Source organism: Coregonus lavaretus (assembly GCF_964263955.1).
Source record: "Coregonus lavaretus genome assembly, chromosome: 16".
Lineage (NCBI taxonomy): Eukaryota > Metazoa > Chordata > Actinopteri > Salmoniformes > Salmonidae > Coregonus > Coregonus lavaretus.
In genome coordinates this window covers 27,760,641-27,776,414 of record NC_140003.1, presented here as the reverse complement: position 1 = coordinate 27,776,414, position 15,774 = coordinate 27,760,641, and the positions used below count along the sequence as shown (strand labels likewise).

At 42.7% G+C, this 15,774-nt stretch overlaps 1 protein-coding gene across 2 annotated transcripts; it reads left to right on the top strand.

Moving 5' to 3' along the window:
• Positions 1-226: 226 nt before the first annotated feature.
• On the top strand, positions 227-8,351 carry znf148 (zinc finger protein 148). Of its 2 annotated transcripts, XM_084179914.1 has the most exons (7): positions 227-273; positions 1,193-1,527; positions 1,742-1,870; positions 3,525-3,648; positions 3,808-3,891; positions 4,014-4,132; positions 4,338-8,351. In XM_084179914.1, exons 2-7 carry the CDS (start codon positions 1,222-1,224, stop codon positions 5,985-5,987), a joined length of 2,412 nt encoding a protein of 803 aa, XP_084036040.1. In that variant the 5' UTR covers positions 227-273; positions 1,193-1,221; the 3' UTR covers positions 5,988-8,351. The 2 variants fall into 2 exon arrangements, with proteins under 2 accessions (XP_084036040.1, XP_084036039.1); XM_084179913.1 differs by lacking the exon at positions 227-273 and having other exon boundaries at positions 1,017-1,527.
• Positions 8,352-15,774: the final 7,423 nt, after the last annotated feature.

Genomic DNA, 15,774 nt, shown 5'->3' with positions numbered 1-15,774 from the left:
GGGTCTGAATACTTACCGAATGCACTGTATCTACATTAATTCATTGGCATAACTAGCTAGTTAATTTAAATGTTAAAATTTTTTGTTAAGGAGGACGTTTAATACGACAGCATTTCTTATTTTTAAGAGTGTTTCTTGAACGCATTAAACTTCGTGTTTGGTAAACAAGTAGCTAGTAGCCTAGTCTCGATTTTCTTCTGTCATCATATTCTAGTCCAGAGTGAGCGCAGTAGAGATGCAGAGCAGAACACACACAGCAGTGCTTCACTACAGGTGAGCGGCAGAGCTATCACAACGCCAAACAACTACCGTACATTCCCCATGCACTGCAGTTGGGCCAGATGCGGTGATGTTTCTTTCTGTCGCGGCGTATATCACACAGCGGATACACTTTTCGCAGATAAACGATCTTATTAGACTCTAAAGTAGGTAAGCAGGCTAACGTTACGTAAGTTAGCTAGGCTAGCTAACTAATGCTAATAGCTAACGTTACGTTAGTTGTGAACAGTTTGGTCTGCAGTGCCTTTTAGCTAACGTAAGCGACGTCTCGATTTGACTTGAGGTCTTGCTACCTATCTGTTAGTTCTGGTTGTTGTTGGTTCTGATCAGGCCTAGCTAGCTAGCTTGTAAACGTTTGCCATTCACAGCTAGCCAAGTTAGCTAGCTAGCTAATTATCTACTGCTAACTACGTTAGCTAGCTTACGTTTGTCCACACTGTGCCGGTAGTTATCTAGCTAGCTAACGTAGTTGTGTTACTTGTTTAGCTAACTAGCGAAAGTTGTCTAGGTAACTAAAGTTACCAATAATAACACCTAGTTACCTAACTAGGTAGTTAGTTAATCTAGTTAGTTGACCACTGTATAGCGACAGATGATGAAAGTTTAACATTAGCTAGCTACAGTATGGTCAAATAGCCTAGTTTTAGTGCTAACGTTAATTTTGGGCAGGTAAATGTGCTATTTTGAGTAAACGGGTTTGTGTTGGCTAACGTTATTTGGTTGGTTGATCATCTTTAGGTAGCGAACTACGTTATCACCCTAACCTCAGATTACTCAATGATGGCCCCACTAAAATGTAGCTAGCTAGCATTTGTAGTGATTATTAACGTTAGCCTATTGCTACCAAAGCTAAATAGTGGTGTTTTGTTTGTCTTTAACTAGCAAATACTTCTGCCCTCTCTTGACCCCACAGACACCTAGCTAGCTAGGTCTCTAGTAAAGATGAACATTGATGACAAGCTGGAGGGGATGCTGCTAAAGTGTGGTGGGGGAGTGGATGAGAGGGTGGGGATAGGGGGTGGGAGTCTGGTCGTCATGACACTGGGCGAGAGGGGGTTAGCCCACCACCCCCTGTTAGCAGATGATGATGATGAAGAGGATGATGACCTGACAGAGGTTTCAATAGTGTCTCATGACCTGATCGCAACTGATGAACTGATGGTACATGAGGAGACTGTGAAGAATGACCGGGAAGAGGGAATGATGCAGAGACTCTCACACAAGCTGCCATGCACGCTCCACATGCCTGTGAGTCCATATCATGCATACATTCTTATTGCCAGTCTTCTTCCGATACATGCGCTGTAGTGTAAACCATGACAATGGGTGAATCTCAAGTCTTTGTTCTGTCCTCTCTCTGCCTCCTCTTTGAAGACTTGGGATTCACCCATTGAGAGCTTTGTCATTCTGACTATAATCAGTGAAATTAATTCATGTGAAGTGATTAAACTATGTTTTGCAGGTGAGCATCAAACAAGAGTTGAAGCTGTCTTCGGATCCACTGATGCTGGGGAAGAAAGAGAGAAAACAGCCCAGGGACCTCACATCAGAGTGTCACAAGAAGAAACGAAAACAACGCTCTCCTGCCAAGGTTCAAATTAATATATTTTAACTCTGGTTATATACACTGCTCAAAAAAATAAAGGGAACACTTAAACAACACAATGTAACTCCAAGTCAATCACACTTCTGTGAAATCAAACTGTCCACTTAGGAAGCAACACTGATTGACAATACATTTCACATGCTGTTGTGCAAATGGAATAGACAACAGGTGGAAATTATAGGCAATTAGCAAGACACCCCCAATAAAGATGTGGTTTTGCAGGTGGTGACCACAGACCACTTCTCAGTTCCTATGCTTCCTGGCTGATGTTTTGGTCACTTTTGAATGCTGGCGGTGCTTTCACTCTAGTGGTATTATGAGACGGAGTCTACAACCCACACAAGTGGCTCAGGTAGTGCAGCTCATCCAGGATGGCACATCAATGCGAGCTGTGGCAAGAAGGTTTGCTGTGTATGTCAGCGTAGTGTCCAGAGCATGGAGGCGCTACCAGGAGACAGGCCAGTACATCAGGAGACGTGGAGGAGGCCGTAGGAGGGCAACAACCCAGCAGCAGGACCGCTACCTCCGCCTTTGTGCAAGGAGGAGCGGGAGGAGCACTGCCAGAGCCCTGCAAAATGACCTCCAGCAGGCCACAAATGTGCATGTGTCTGCTCAAACGGTCAGAAACAGACTCCATGAGGGTGGTATGAGGGCCCGACGTCCACAGGTGGGGGTTGTGCTTACAGCCCAACACCGTGCAGGACGTTTGGCATTTGCCAGAGAACACCAAGATTGGCAAATTCGCCACTGGCGCCCTGTGCTCTTCACAGATGAAAGCAGGTTCACACTGAGCACATGTGACAGACGTGACAAAGTCTGGAGATGCCGTGGAGAACGTTCTGCTGCCTGCAACATCCTCCAGCATGACCGGTTTGGCGGTGGGTCAGTCATGGTGTGGGGTGGCATTTCTTTGGGGGGCCGCACAGCCCTCCATGTGCTCGCCAGAGGTAGCCTGACTGCCATTAGGTACAGAGATGAGATCCTCAGACCCCTTGTGAGACCATATGCTGGTGCGGTTGGCCCTGGGTTCCTCCTAATGCAAGATAATGCTAGACCTCATGTGGCTGGAGTGTGTCAGCAGTTCCTGCAAGAGGAAGGGATTGATGCTATGGACTGGCCCGCCCGTTCCCCAGACCTGAATCCAATTGAGCACATCTGGGACATCATGTCTCGCTCCATCCACCAACGCCACGTTGCACCACAGACTGTCCAGGAGTTGGCGGATGCTTTAGTCCAGGTCTGGGAGGAGATCCCTCAGGAGACCATCCGCCACCTCATCAGGAGCATGCCCAGGCGTTGTAGGGAGGTCATACAGGCACGTGGAGGCCACACATACTACTGAGCCTCATTTTGACTTGTTTTAAGGACATTACATCAAAGTTGGATCAGCCTGTAGTGTGGTTTTCCACTTTAATTTTGAAGGTGACTCCAAATTTGAGCAGTGTATTTGCTTGACACTAGGTCATAATCACATGTTATGTCCAGATTAAAGATCTATATTGTCACCTGAAAACTACCTAGATGAAAACCACATTTTTTTTTCTGGGTAAATGCCGTGCTTTAGTTGTACAGATAAATTGCGAAATAATTGACAGACCTTTTGTTCTTGTCTTTCCATGTATCACTCTACTTTGGTTAGATTCTCACCATCAATGAGGATGGATCATTGGGTCTCCAGAGTCCAAAGTGTCATGTGTGTGGGCACTGCAATGCAGCCTTCCGAACGAACTACCATCTACAAAGACACGTCTTCATCCACACTGGTATAATGTATTTTATGACCGTCAAGTCTTTTGATTAGCATTAAATGAACACAACAATGATTGTTAGTTACATTGTCTTGCGTAATAAGTAGGCTAACACAATTTCCCATTGAATATACGCAAGAAAATATGGTCAAACTTACTATTGCTTGGTTTCAGGTGAGAAGCCATTTCAGTGCAGCCAGTGTGATATGCGCTTCATACAGAAGTATCTTCTCCAGAGACATGAGAAGATCCACACTGGTAAGATAATGCCTCATGAAGCTATGATTGAACTATGGTAGCCAATGATTGGTCAAAGATCTCACCTGTTGAATGTTGATGTTACTAGCCCACAGAATGACCTGTCCCTTTGACTTTGTCAGGTGAGAAGCCCTTCCGCTGTGAGGAATGTGGCATGAGGTTCATTCAGAAATACCACATGGAGAGGCACAGAAGGACCCACAGTGGAGAGAAGCCCTATCAATGTGACTGCTGCCACCAGGTTGGTTATTTATGTTATCAAAGCAAATGACAGACAATGGAGTTGGTCTTGGCAAGACTGCACAAACAGGTCTGGGTACAGGCTACATCACTAGCCTTCTATTTGAAAAATTATGGTTTATATAGCATGCAGAAGTTATTTTTTAAAACATCTTTTCTACTACTGTCCTTGTATGCCACAAACCCATTCGGCTTGTTTCCAACAGTACTTTTCCAGAACAGACCGGGTTCTAAAGCACAGGCGTATGTGCCGTGAGAGGAAAGCCCACAAGACAGCAGCAGCGGGGAAAGATGGAGGACTCCTGCGCAACACAGAATCTCTGGGCTTCTCCTTCCCTACCAAAGAGTGCTCACTGCCCAAGAAGAAACGCCTGAAGACCTCAGACAAGCCTCAGTGCGCTCTCTCAGCTGCTGCCACTGAAGACGTTGCCACAGTCGCTTCTCTTGGCGACATGGATAAGGTGGAGCAAAGACCGAGCAAAATCGAATGTCTACCTCTCTATGTGGTTTCCTCCAAGGTGGTCAAAGACGAGTATGTGGTGGCAGATTATTCTGTGGAGCTTCCTGACTTATCTGGCGGGCGGCAGTTGGGGCTGGGTGGGGAGAATCTCTCCTCTGAGGAGATTCATCCTCCCAAGCTGGTCCTCAAGAAGGTCCCCAAGAGGAGTCTGAAGCAACCAACTGAACTTGAACCACCTGAGAGTTTGTCCCCTTTGTCCTCTTTCGAAGACTGCAAAGTCACCAGGTACACGTTCGAGATCGTTGACAAACAAGATCTTCTGGACGTGGATGTGGCCAACTCTGACCTGGAGCCAGTAGATGCTCTCCCAAGAGGGCAGACGAAACCAGCATCCAGCAGCACAAACTACGACGATGCCGTTCAGTTCTTGAAGAAGAAGAGGTATCTCCAGCAGGTAGCTGTGGCCAACAACGACAACCGCGATTACGCCGTTAATGTAAGCAGCATAGCGTCCCAGCCTTCCGCTACACAAGCCGCAGTGGCCAGCGTCATAGACGAAACCGTTCCCGCCACCATCTTGGAACCACAGCCGTTGAGCGTCGAGCTCAAGTCCAACCACGACAAGAACGTGCTCCCGGATGAGGTTCTCCAGACTCTCCTGGACCACTACTCAAACAAGGCCAATGGGCAGCCAGATATCTCCTTCAGTGTGGCTGACACTGAGGTGACCTCCAGAATCTCCATTAACTCCTCTGATGTGTCTGAGGGCAGCCCGGTAGAAAGCTTGGGAGGTAACTCTCAAGCCCCACCAGCAGAGAAGTCTAGCCTCCTGCACGAGTACTCCAAGTTCCTCCAGCAAGCTCTGGAGAGGACTAGCCAGAACGATAGCTACCTGAGCAGCCAGAGTCTTACCTTTGTCACCGAGAGCCCCAGCCTTTCCAACCAGCCTCTGTTCTCCACAGAGAAGCAGTACCCTTCCCCCAGCAGGTTTACCATTGGTACTGGTAGGTCAGGGATGAACTCTCCACTAAGGTCTAACTTGGAGAAACCACATTTTGGACTCCTTGTAGGGGACTCCCAGCACTCCTTCTCATTTTCGGGGGATGAAACCACTACCTCGGCCGTGTCGCCAACCGAAGACTTTCTGGAGGGAGTTGCGTCCTCGAAAAAGACTGATGCTCAAGGGTTGCATCAGACTTATCAAATCAGCACCTTCGATCAGAACTTCCCGTCGCAGTTCCAGACCTCACGTTCTGGAATCACCTCCCAATTTACTATTGCCAATGGACAAGTCAGTCTGCGAAGTCACGGAACAGACTTCTCTGAATACCCTCTTGAGACGAGGTCTCAATTGAACTCTTCCCCTGATGCTACAAGCAGTCAAACGTTTGGTTGAGGATAATAGTTATATTATTATGCGATAATTTTGAAAGGCACTTTATACCCATATCCTCTGTCCTGCCAAAATATGTTACACTGCAAAGGTGGGTGTTGCTCAAAGCATTTAGTGATTAAAAAATATATAATTTTCTGTTAGGTTAAAGTGGTCAATTTTGGGAATCGTGAAAATAGAAAAATATGTATATGAAGCAAAACATTTAATTGGGTTGTCGGGGGAAAAACTACAGCCCGACCTATGTTTTTTGGGGTCTGGTTCAGATTTTTTTCGGTGTACAAAACTTCTTGATATATCTGCCGATATATACTGTTTTACTGCGGGGAAATTAAAAAGTATAATTTTTCCAGACTGAATTCTCAAATTGCCATCCAAAAAGGCAATTGTCCAATAACTATGCTTCAAATGTTGATTTCATACATTGTGACTGACACATCATGAGAATGGCCGCAAGTGTTCAGATCAGCATGAGATGTGCTTTTTTCAACCTATTTATTTGAATATCGGTTATCGGTGGAATTATCGGCTGATACGATATATCGGTAAAAGGACAATATCGGCCGATAATGTAGGTGAACCGATATATCGTTCAGGCTCTAGAAAAAACACTAATGGGGTTTATTAGAATGTAGGCTATATTAAGAAATGTAAGCCACAAAGGTGTAGTGAAATGGATTTGATTGCATAGTCAATCATTATTGTTTTTGTCTCTAATTTCGTTTTTCTGCTTGACTTCAATCATGTTTCTTCCACCTTTTTCTTGCTTTAACTCTAACCAGGTATCTGTGCCTGTATTTATAAAGTGTCTCAGAGTAATAGCAAAGATTTGTATAACTAACCCAAGATAGACCAGAGCCTGTAGTTTCCAATGGGTGCAGAACAAGCAAGGAGGTGGGCAGAGCCAAGCACAAGCTAGTGAGATCCTATTGGCATGTCATTTATTTGCATATTTCCGTTAGGGAACACCTACTCTGAAGTACGCGTGTGCAATAACTGAATTCGCCCTTGCACTCCTAAACAACGCCAATTAAAAAATACTTTGGCAAAGGGTGAAGTCTACAAAACGTAGTCTACTCTGTTTGTTACAGATTCTGTATGCATTGTTTCATCAATGACGAAATGAGCAGAATGTCTGCCAAAATCCTTCTCGCTCCATCTTTTCCCACTTCCGGCCATGGGCTTCCTTACATCACCGTAGTGAATGGAAACTGCAACCGGATGCTTCACATTTATTTATACACCTGGTGAAATATCAGGCTCATTGTTCTACCTGTGGTAATGGTGCTGATCTAGGGTCAGTTTTGCCTTTTTGATCATAATGAATAAGACTGTATGGACAGGGGGGTCTGGTCCTAGATCTGAGACCCTAAGAAGGGACCCTGTTACCATGTGACATGTCGGCATAACAGTTCTGTGATTCTTTTTAAGTCCTGCTATATAACTGCTGAATGCAGCGTTGTCCACTTGTTGATAATGTATAGTTGCTTGCTAGACTCCTATTTTCAAGTTGACACCATGGTAAGAGTGGGTATCCTCATGGTGTATAGCCTGAAATATATGATTTTGATTTGATCAATCTTAATTTGAAGTCACGTTATTCAAAGCTCTCCCCTGAAAGAAATGTATGGTTGATGGTGTGGAATCAAGTATATCATTCATCATCAATCAACAGAACCTGCTAGAAATAGGTTGTTATAATGGCCAAGACAAATCTAAAGATTCTAAACATTTGATTTGTCTGAATATACAATTATGTTTGCACAATGGACCTTAAGTGAGGTCATGTGGTGATAATCTCATTTAGATCTTTTTAGAGTTTAGATTATGGTTCAAATGAAAACCTAAATGCTTTGTTATTGGTCATAAAAATGTTATACATATTTGATGCATGCGCTTATCAGGAAACAAATCATGGTTCATTGCTTATGTATTAATCTAAACAGTCATAGAAGACTTGAAAGTCTAGAAGGGTTGGTACTCTTCGGGCCGGTTTCCCAGTACCAGGTTAAGACCACAGGACAAAATAAAATGAGTAGAATGGGAAATCAGTCATTGAATTTATATAAAATAAACGTTTTGCACACACTTCATTATGGGAGAATACTTGCGAAAGTATTCACCCCCCTTGGCATTTTTCCTATTTTGTTGCCTTACAACCTGGAATTAAAATTGATTTTTTGGGGGGTTTGTATCATTTGATTTACACAACATGCCTACCACTTTGAAGATGCAAAATATTTTTTATAGTGAAACAAACAAGAAATAAGACAAAAAAACAGAACTTCAGCGTGCATAGCTATTCACCCCCCTCCAAAGTCAATACTTTGTAGAGCCACCTATTGCAGCAATTACAGCTGCAAGTCTCTTGGGGTATGTCTCTATAAGCTTGGCACATCTAGCCACTGGGATTTTTGCCCATTCTTCAAGGCAAAACTGCTCCAGCTCCTTCAAGTTGGATGGGTTCCGCTGGTGTACAGCAATCTTTAAGTCATACCACAGATTCTCAATTGGATTGAGGTCTGGGCTTTGACTAGGCCATTCCAAGACATTTAAATGTTTCCCCTTAAACCACTTGAGTGTTGGTTTAGCAGTATGCTTAGGGTCATTGTCCTGCTGGAAGGTGAACCTCTGTCCCAGTCTCAAATCTCTGGAAGACTGAAACTGGTTTCCCTCAAGAATTTCCCTGTATTTAGCGCCATCCATCATTCCTTCAATTCTGACCAGTTTTCCAGTCCCTGCCAATGGAAAAACATGGTGTTCTCTGGGTGATGAGAGGTGTTGGGTTTGTGCCAGACATAGCGTTTTCCTTGATGGCCAAAAAGCTCCATTTTCTTTCTCATCTGACCAGAGTACCTTCTTCCATATGTTTGGGGAGTCTCCCACATGCCTTTTGGCAAACACCAAACGTGTTTGCTTATTGTTTTCTATAAGCAATGGTTTTTTTCTGGCCACTCTTCCGTAAAGCCCTGCTCTGTGGAGTGTACGGCTTAAAGTGGTCCTATGGACAGATACTCCAATCTGCGCTGTGGAGCTTTGCAGCTCCTTCAGGGTTATCTTTGGTCTCATTGTTGCCTCTGATTAATGCCCTCCTTGCCTGGTCTGTGAGTTTTGGTGGGTGGCCTTCTCTTGGCAGGTTTGTTGTGTGGCCATATTCTTTCAATTTTTTAATAATGGATTTAATGGTGCTCCGTGGGATGTTCAAAGTTTCTGATATTTTTTCATAACCGAACCCTAATCTGTACTTCTCCACAACTTTGTCCCTGACCTGTTTGGAGAGCTCATTGGTCTTCATGGTGCTGCTTGCTTGGTGGTGCCCCTTGCTTAGTGGTGTTGCAGACTCTGGGGCCTTTCAGAACAGGTGTGTGTATATCAAATCACATTTTATTTGCCACATGCGCCGAATACAACAGGTGTAGGCATTACAGTGAAATGCTTACTTACAAGCCCTTAACCAACAATGCATTTTTTAAAGAATATATATAAAAAAAATAAAAGCAAATAACTAAAGAGCAGCAGTAAAATAAAATAACAGTAGGGAGGCTATATACAGGGGTGTACCGGTGCAGAGTCAATGTGCTGGGGCACTGGCTAGTCAAGGTAATTGAGGTAATATGTACAGTGGGGAGAACAAGTATTTGATACGCTGCCGATTTTGCAGGTTTTCCTACTTACAAAGCATGTAGAGGTCTGTAATTTTTATCATAGGTACACTTCAACTGTGAGAGACGGAATCTAAAACAAAAATCCAGAAAATCACATTGTATGATTTTTAAGTAATTAATTTGCATTTTATTGCATGACATAAGTATTTGATCACCTACCAACCAGTAAGAATTCCGGCTCTCACAGACCTGTTTCTTCTTTTTTAAGAAGCCCTCCTGTTCTCCACTCATTACCTGTATTAACTGCACCTGTTTGAACTTGTTATCTGTATAAAAGACACCTGTCCACACACTCAATCAAACAGACTCCAACCTCTCCACAATGGCCAAGACCAGAGAGCTGTGTAAGGACATCAGGGATAAAATTGTAGACCTGCACAAGGCTGGGATGGGCTACAGGACCATAGGCAAGCAGCTTGGTGAGAAGGCAACAACTGTTGGCGCAATTATTAGAAAATTGAAGAAGTTCAAGTTGACGGTCAATCACCCTTGGTCTGGGGCTCCATGCAAGATCTCACCTCATGGGGCATCAATGATCATGAGGAAGGTGAGGGATCAGCCCAGAACTACACGGCAGGACCTGGTCAAAGACCTGAAGAGAGCTGGGACCACAGTCTCAAAGAAAACCATTAGTAACACACTACGCCGTCATGGATTAAAATCCTGCAGCGCACGCAAGGTCCCCCTGCTCAAGCCAGCGCATGTCCAGGCCCGTCTGAAGTTTGCCAATGGCCATCTGGATGATCCAGAGGAGGAATGGGAGAAGGTCATGTGGTCTGATGAGACAAAAATATAGGTTTTTGGTCTAAACTCCACTCGCCGTGTTTGGAGGAAAAAGAAGGATGAGTACAACCCCAAGAACACCATCCCAACCGTGAAGCATGGAGGTTGAAACATCATTCTTTGGGGATGCTTTTCTGCAAAGGGGACAGGACGACTGCACCGTATTGAGGGGAGGATGGATGGGGCCATGTATCGCAAGATCTTGGCCAACAACCTCCTTCCCTCAGTAAGAGCATTGAAGATGGGTCGTGGCTGGGGGGGGGTAGAAGGATTACTTCATCCTATCCCAGGTATTCCTTAAAGAGGTGGGGTTTCAAATGTATCCGGAAGGTGGTGAGTGACTCCGCTGTCCTGGCGTCGTGAGGGAGCTTGTTCCACCATTGGGGTGCCAGAGCAGCGAACAGTTTTGACTGGGCTGAGCGGGAACTCTGCTTCCGCAGAGGAAGGGGAGCCAGCAGGCCAGAGGTGGATGAACGCAATGCCCTCGTTTGGGTGTAGGGACTGATCAGAGCCTGAAGGTACGGAGGTGCCGTTCCCCTCACTGCTCCATAGGCAAGCACCATGGTCTTGTAACGGATGCAAGCTTCAACTGGAAGCCAGTGGAGTGTGCGGAGGAGGGGGGTGACGTGAGAGAACTTGGGAAGGTTGAACACCAGACGGGCTGCGGCATTCTGGATGAGTTGTAGGGGTTTAATGGCACAGGCAGGGAGCCCAGCCAACAGCGAGTTGCAGTAATCCAGACGGGAGATGACAAGTGCCTGGATTAGGACCTGTGCCGCTTCCTGTGTAAGGCAGGGTCGTACTCTCCGAATGTTGTAGAGCATGAACCTGCAGGATCGGGTCACCGCCTTGATGTTAGCGGAGAACGACAGGGTGTTGTCCAGGGTCACGCCAAGGCTCTTCGCACTCTGGGAGGAGGACACAACGGAGTTGTCAACCGTGATTTTAGATGAAGTCTCTCACAGTTGAAGTGTACCTATGATCAAAATTACAGACCTCTACATGCTTTGTAAGTAGGAAAACCTGCAAAATCGGCAGTGTATCAAATACTTGTTCTCCCCACTGTACATGTGGGTAGAGTTAGTGACTATGCATAAATAATAGACAGGAGCAGCAGCGTAAAAGGTGGGTGTGGGGAGTCAGTGCAAATAGTCCGGGTAGCAATGATTAGCTGTTCAGGAGTCTTATGGCTTGGGGGTAGAAGCTGTTGAGAAGCCTTTTGGACCTAGACTTGGCGCTCTGGATCTCAGTATATATACTGAGATCATGTGACAGATCATGTGACACTTAGATTGCACGCAGGTGGACTTTAACTAATTATGTGACTTCTGAAGGTAATTGGTTGCACCAGATCTTATTTAGGGGCTTCATAGCAAAGGGGGTGACTACATAAGCACGCACCACTTCCGTTATTTATTTTTTAGAATTTTTTTAACAAGTTATTTTTTTAATTTCACTTCACCAATTTGGACTATTTTGTGTATGTCCGTTTACATGAAATCCAAATAAAAATCCATTAAAAATTACAGGTTGTAATGCAACAAAATAGGAAAAACGCCAAGGGGGATGAGTACTTTTGCAAGGCACTGTATGTCAGTCATTGTAAGAGAATTGCCCATTCAGCACTACTTTACATTAGCACATGTAGCTGTAAGAGATTCAAGCGATTGTTCCATTTTATTTAGGCTCCTGTCCTGGAAAATATATTTCATTAGTTCTGTGCTTTTTAAAATATTTCCAGCCACCCCCGTATGGTTCATAGTAATTATTGGTCTGTCAAGTCCATAAACTACTGTAGCTCCATCTGCACTTTTTGAAACAAACTAACAATTCGAGGTTATTGGTTACTTTATTTATTTTTAAATGAAAGTGCAACTTTCCCCTCTTTTATAAGCACTTCCCTTTCACACATTTTAGCCCTCTTGGTATTTCAGCAAAGACTGGCCACTGGCATCGCTTCCGATTTCCTACCTTTCTGGCACAGATATTTGAAATCGAACATTTTTTGCAATATACCAGTCATTTATTATTAGGGGTTTCTGTATGCTTTCACCTTAGTCATATTGTTAGGATGGCTTTTAGTGCCCCATAAAGTTCTGAACATCAAGCTTTAACTTGCACAATTACATTTTAATTAAATAAATTGTCTATTTATAGATATTACTATATTACACTGCATAACTTTCTGAATACTTGTGCATAGTTAGGCAGAGGTTACAGAAAAGGGTTTCCATGGTATTTGTTGTAACATAATGATAATTGTTGCATGTGAAGAGAAACACAACAGCCACATTTGAAATGTACCTTGACAAAATGAAATTATTTTCCTTTTTATATCGCCTTAGTCATTTTTGTCTTGCACGATGTCTCTGCTTTGTGCTTTATTGTTCATGTGTCTTTAAAGTTAAATTGTTTCGATTTGATAGCTACCATGTTAACTATCTTATGTCAACATAGTTTTACATCAAATGGTAGCTCCTCTCACTTGTAACATTTCTACAATAGATTAAGAGATTTCATGTTAAGTGTTACAATACCCTCGTTCTGGATTCAACAGCTATGAAACTTTACTCTGTAAACATTCCCTCAGTAGAATGTATAGAATGTTGGTCTCTCTGCTATAAGTAAGTTGTGTATTTTCTATTCTGGACAACCTGGTGGTATAGCTACATGAGTAGTACTCTTTCTTTTCATTAGATTTTCAATGCAATTTAATGTTTGTCAATGCACACCTACTTCATGTTCTGTGAAACCATAGCTTTTTGCAACCCATTTTTTAAACATCTCTCCGTAGTGATTTGATTAGCCCTGGACCACAGCTATGATTTGGCCTGCAGTAATTGAAGTCCACCCATCCTTACATGAAATAGTAGTTACAGTATTGTAGAGTGGACTGGACTGTCAGTTTGAAGAATACCTGGAGTATCATCCCCCTAAATTAATCAACAATTGATTATTCATTATCCATGTGGCATATAGCTGAAATGTTGACATGTAAATTAATCAATCATGAGATGGTTAAAAAAATATTTACATTTTGGGTTAAATTATCATCTGATTTGTATGGGTTTAGTGTTCAATGAGACCTACTGTACACCAGTGAAAGAAAGCACTTTCAAAAGCACAGTGTATAGTCGCATGTGTATTTCTCCATGACTTTATCTAAGGCTGTGTTTACACAGGCATCCCAACTCCTATTTTTCTACTAATTGGTCTTTTGCCCAATCAGATCAGCTCTTTTGCCCATAAAAGATCAGAATTGGGCTGCCTGTGTAAACACAGCCTTAGAGAGACACTGAGTGTACAAAACATTAGGAACACCTTCCTAATATTGAGTTGCAGCTGCTTTTTCCCTCAACAGCCTCAATTCATCAGGGCATAGACTACAAGGTTTCAAGCGTTCCACAGGGATGCTGGCCCATGTTGACTCCAGTGCTTCCTACAGTTGAAGTGGATGTAACAGGTGACATCAATAAGGGATCATAGCGTTCACCTGGATTCACCTGGTCAGTCTATGTCATGGAAAGAGCAGGTATTCCTAATGTTTTGTATACTCTGTATACTATACCTATACTATAATTTTTAGACCCCAAAAGCTCCTCCTACAGAGGGAACTGAAAATATTTATCGTTGTGAAAAAGCAACCAATTTTGGGGACCGTTTAACCACTTACAGTAACCCCCTATCCATAAACTGACCATAAGTGTCCTTGTATAAGCTGGAGAAAAAGGAAACTTGTTTCATCAGTGTGGGGGGAAAAAAATATAAATGTTAAACTTTTTGACAAATACTTTGTTCTATTTTTGAAAATGCAATGTGTTGCTTGTAAAAAGGCTCTTCTGAAGTATGTAAGTCATACAGTCATTATTGCAGACCGTTAATATTAGATCATTGTTTGATTGTGAATATGTTGAGCTTCTTTGGCAATTGAGGACAATCTTCCTTTTGAGAATGAGTTATTTTGACTCAGGTTTTCATATTGTGTCATTGAACTTAAGGAAGGATAATAAACCAATTGTTAGCTAAGTTATGATAAAGTATTGAATTCTTCAATTTCACAGGTGGTTGATCAAAAGCCAGATGTTGATTTGCATAGTCTAAGTTGTCGGTTCGAATGAACTGGATGTTTTATTTTATTTTTTTTATATGTAATGTACTGCTTTAATTGTAGCTGATGTATTTCAGTAAATTACTATTAGAAGTGAAAAATCTGATTATTCAATTTTTGTATTTCAAATTTGGAAGGACATGATAAACATTCTCAGTATAGTAGGCCTACTGTTTCTTAGTAATATAATGCATAATATTAATATAAACCTAATAATGAAAGGTAATTGATTAGGCTATTATTTTCCATCATGGGGCATATAAAATACACATAGTCTAACACTTGTGAATTCGCCTTGGTATTTCAATCAGGTTGCTGCCAAATGTACATTTGAAGGTTGGCCAAAACTAACAAATGGCATAGCTGTATCTTTTTGGAGCAGAGCAACACACCTATAAAGTGGCATTGGTCAAAACAAACATTTACCCGCTGACGTTAGTTGAACACGTTGCAATACTAAGCTTATGGTGCAGACAGAGGAAGAAAGTGTGAGGTCAAACAATAAGGTTGGATTTTTATCGCAACATTAATCATTTATTATCTTTAATGTACTTTTATTGTATTAAGATTTTAGAATGAGAGACTCGATATTTGGAACAGGCTATTTTTGAGTAGAATTTTGAGGACGTCAGTTGAGATGGGAGTTCATTTTTGAGGTAGGTAAAGAGATATCAAGCATTATTGTGTGCTGATTTTTCACTGATCCTATATCAGATTCGCTGAAGTAAGGACGACTTGAGATGGAAGTAGAGATTTTTTAGATCTGTGCTTATTGAACTGTTCCTATTTCCGATTGATAGCAATATAGCCTACGCGCATAAGCATATGAAAGAAACGAAAACATTTAATATAACGGAGGTGATCTTCTGGCATGTGAAAATGCAACCGTTTTCCTTACAGACTTCATTACATTTTGCCCCAGTGAATACATCTTATGTCAAGGAATGTACCGGTAATTCGATACAAATGTTCTGCCTCGAATTCAACTACACTGCCCTACCTTGATCCAGGCAAGTCAGGCTCGTGCTGTTGAGTAATCACACCTGCTGCCTGCATCCGGGTGTCTGTGTTTAGTTGGCACACCTCTATTTGGCTCCAGGGAAGGTAAGGCAATGATTAGGCTGCCTTTGTATCAATATATTTAAATAAGCTCATGATTTTCCCCATCAAGTAAGGATTCCTAATTGTATAGCTTATTTCTGAAACACTGCCCTATAGATAGTTAGCCAGAAAT

Coding starts and splice junctions, on each gene's coding strand:
- znf148 (XM_084179914.1), top strand. CDS start 1,222: ATGAACATTGATGACAAGCTGGAGGGGATGCTGCTAAAGTGTGGTGGG. Junction 1,871..3,524: donor AACAACGCTCTCCTGCCAAG/GTTCAAATTAAT, acceptor TACTTTGGTTAG/ATTCTCACCATCAATGAGGA. Junction 3,649..3,807: donor ACACGTCTTCATCCACACTG/GTATAATGTATT, acceptor GCTTGGTTTCAG/GTGAGAAGCCATTTCAGTGC.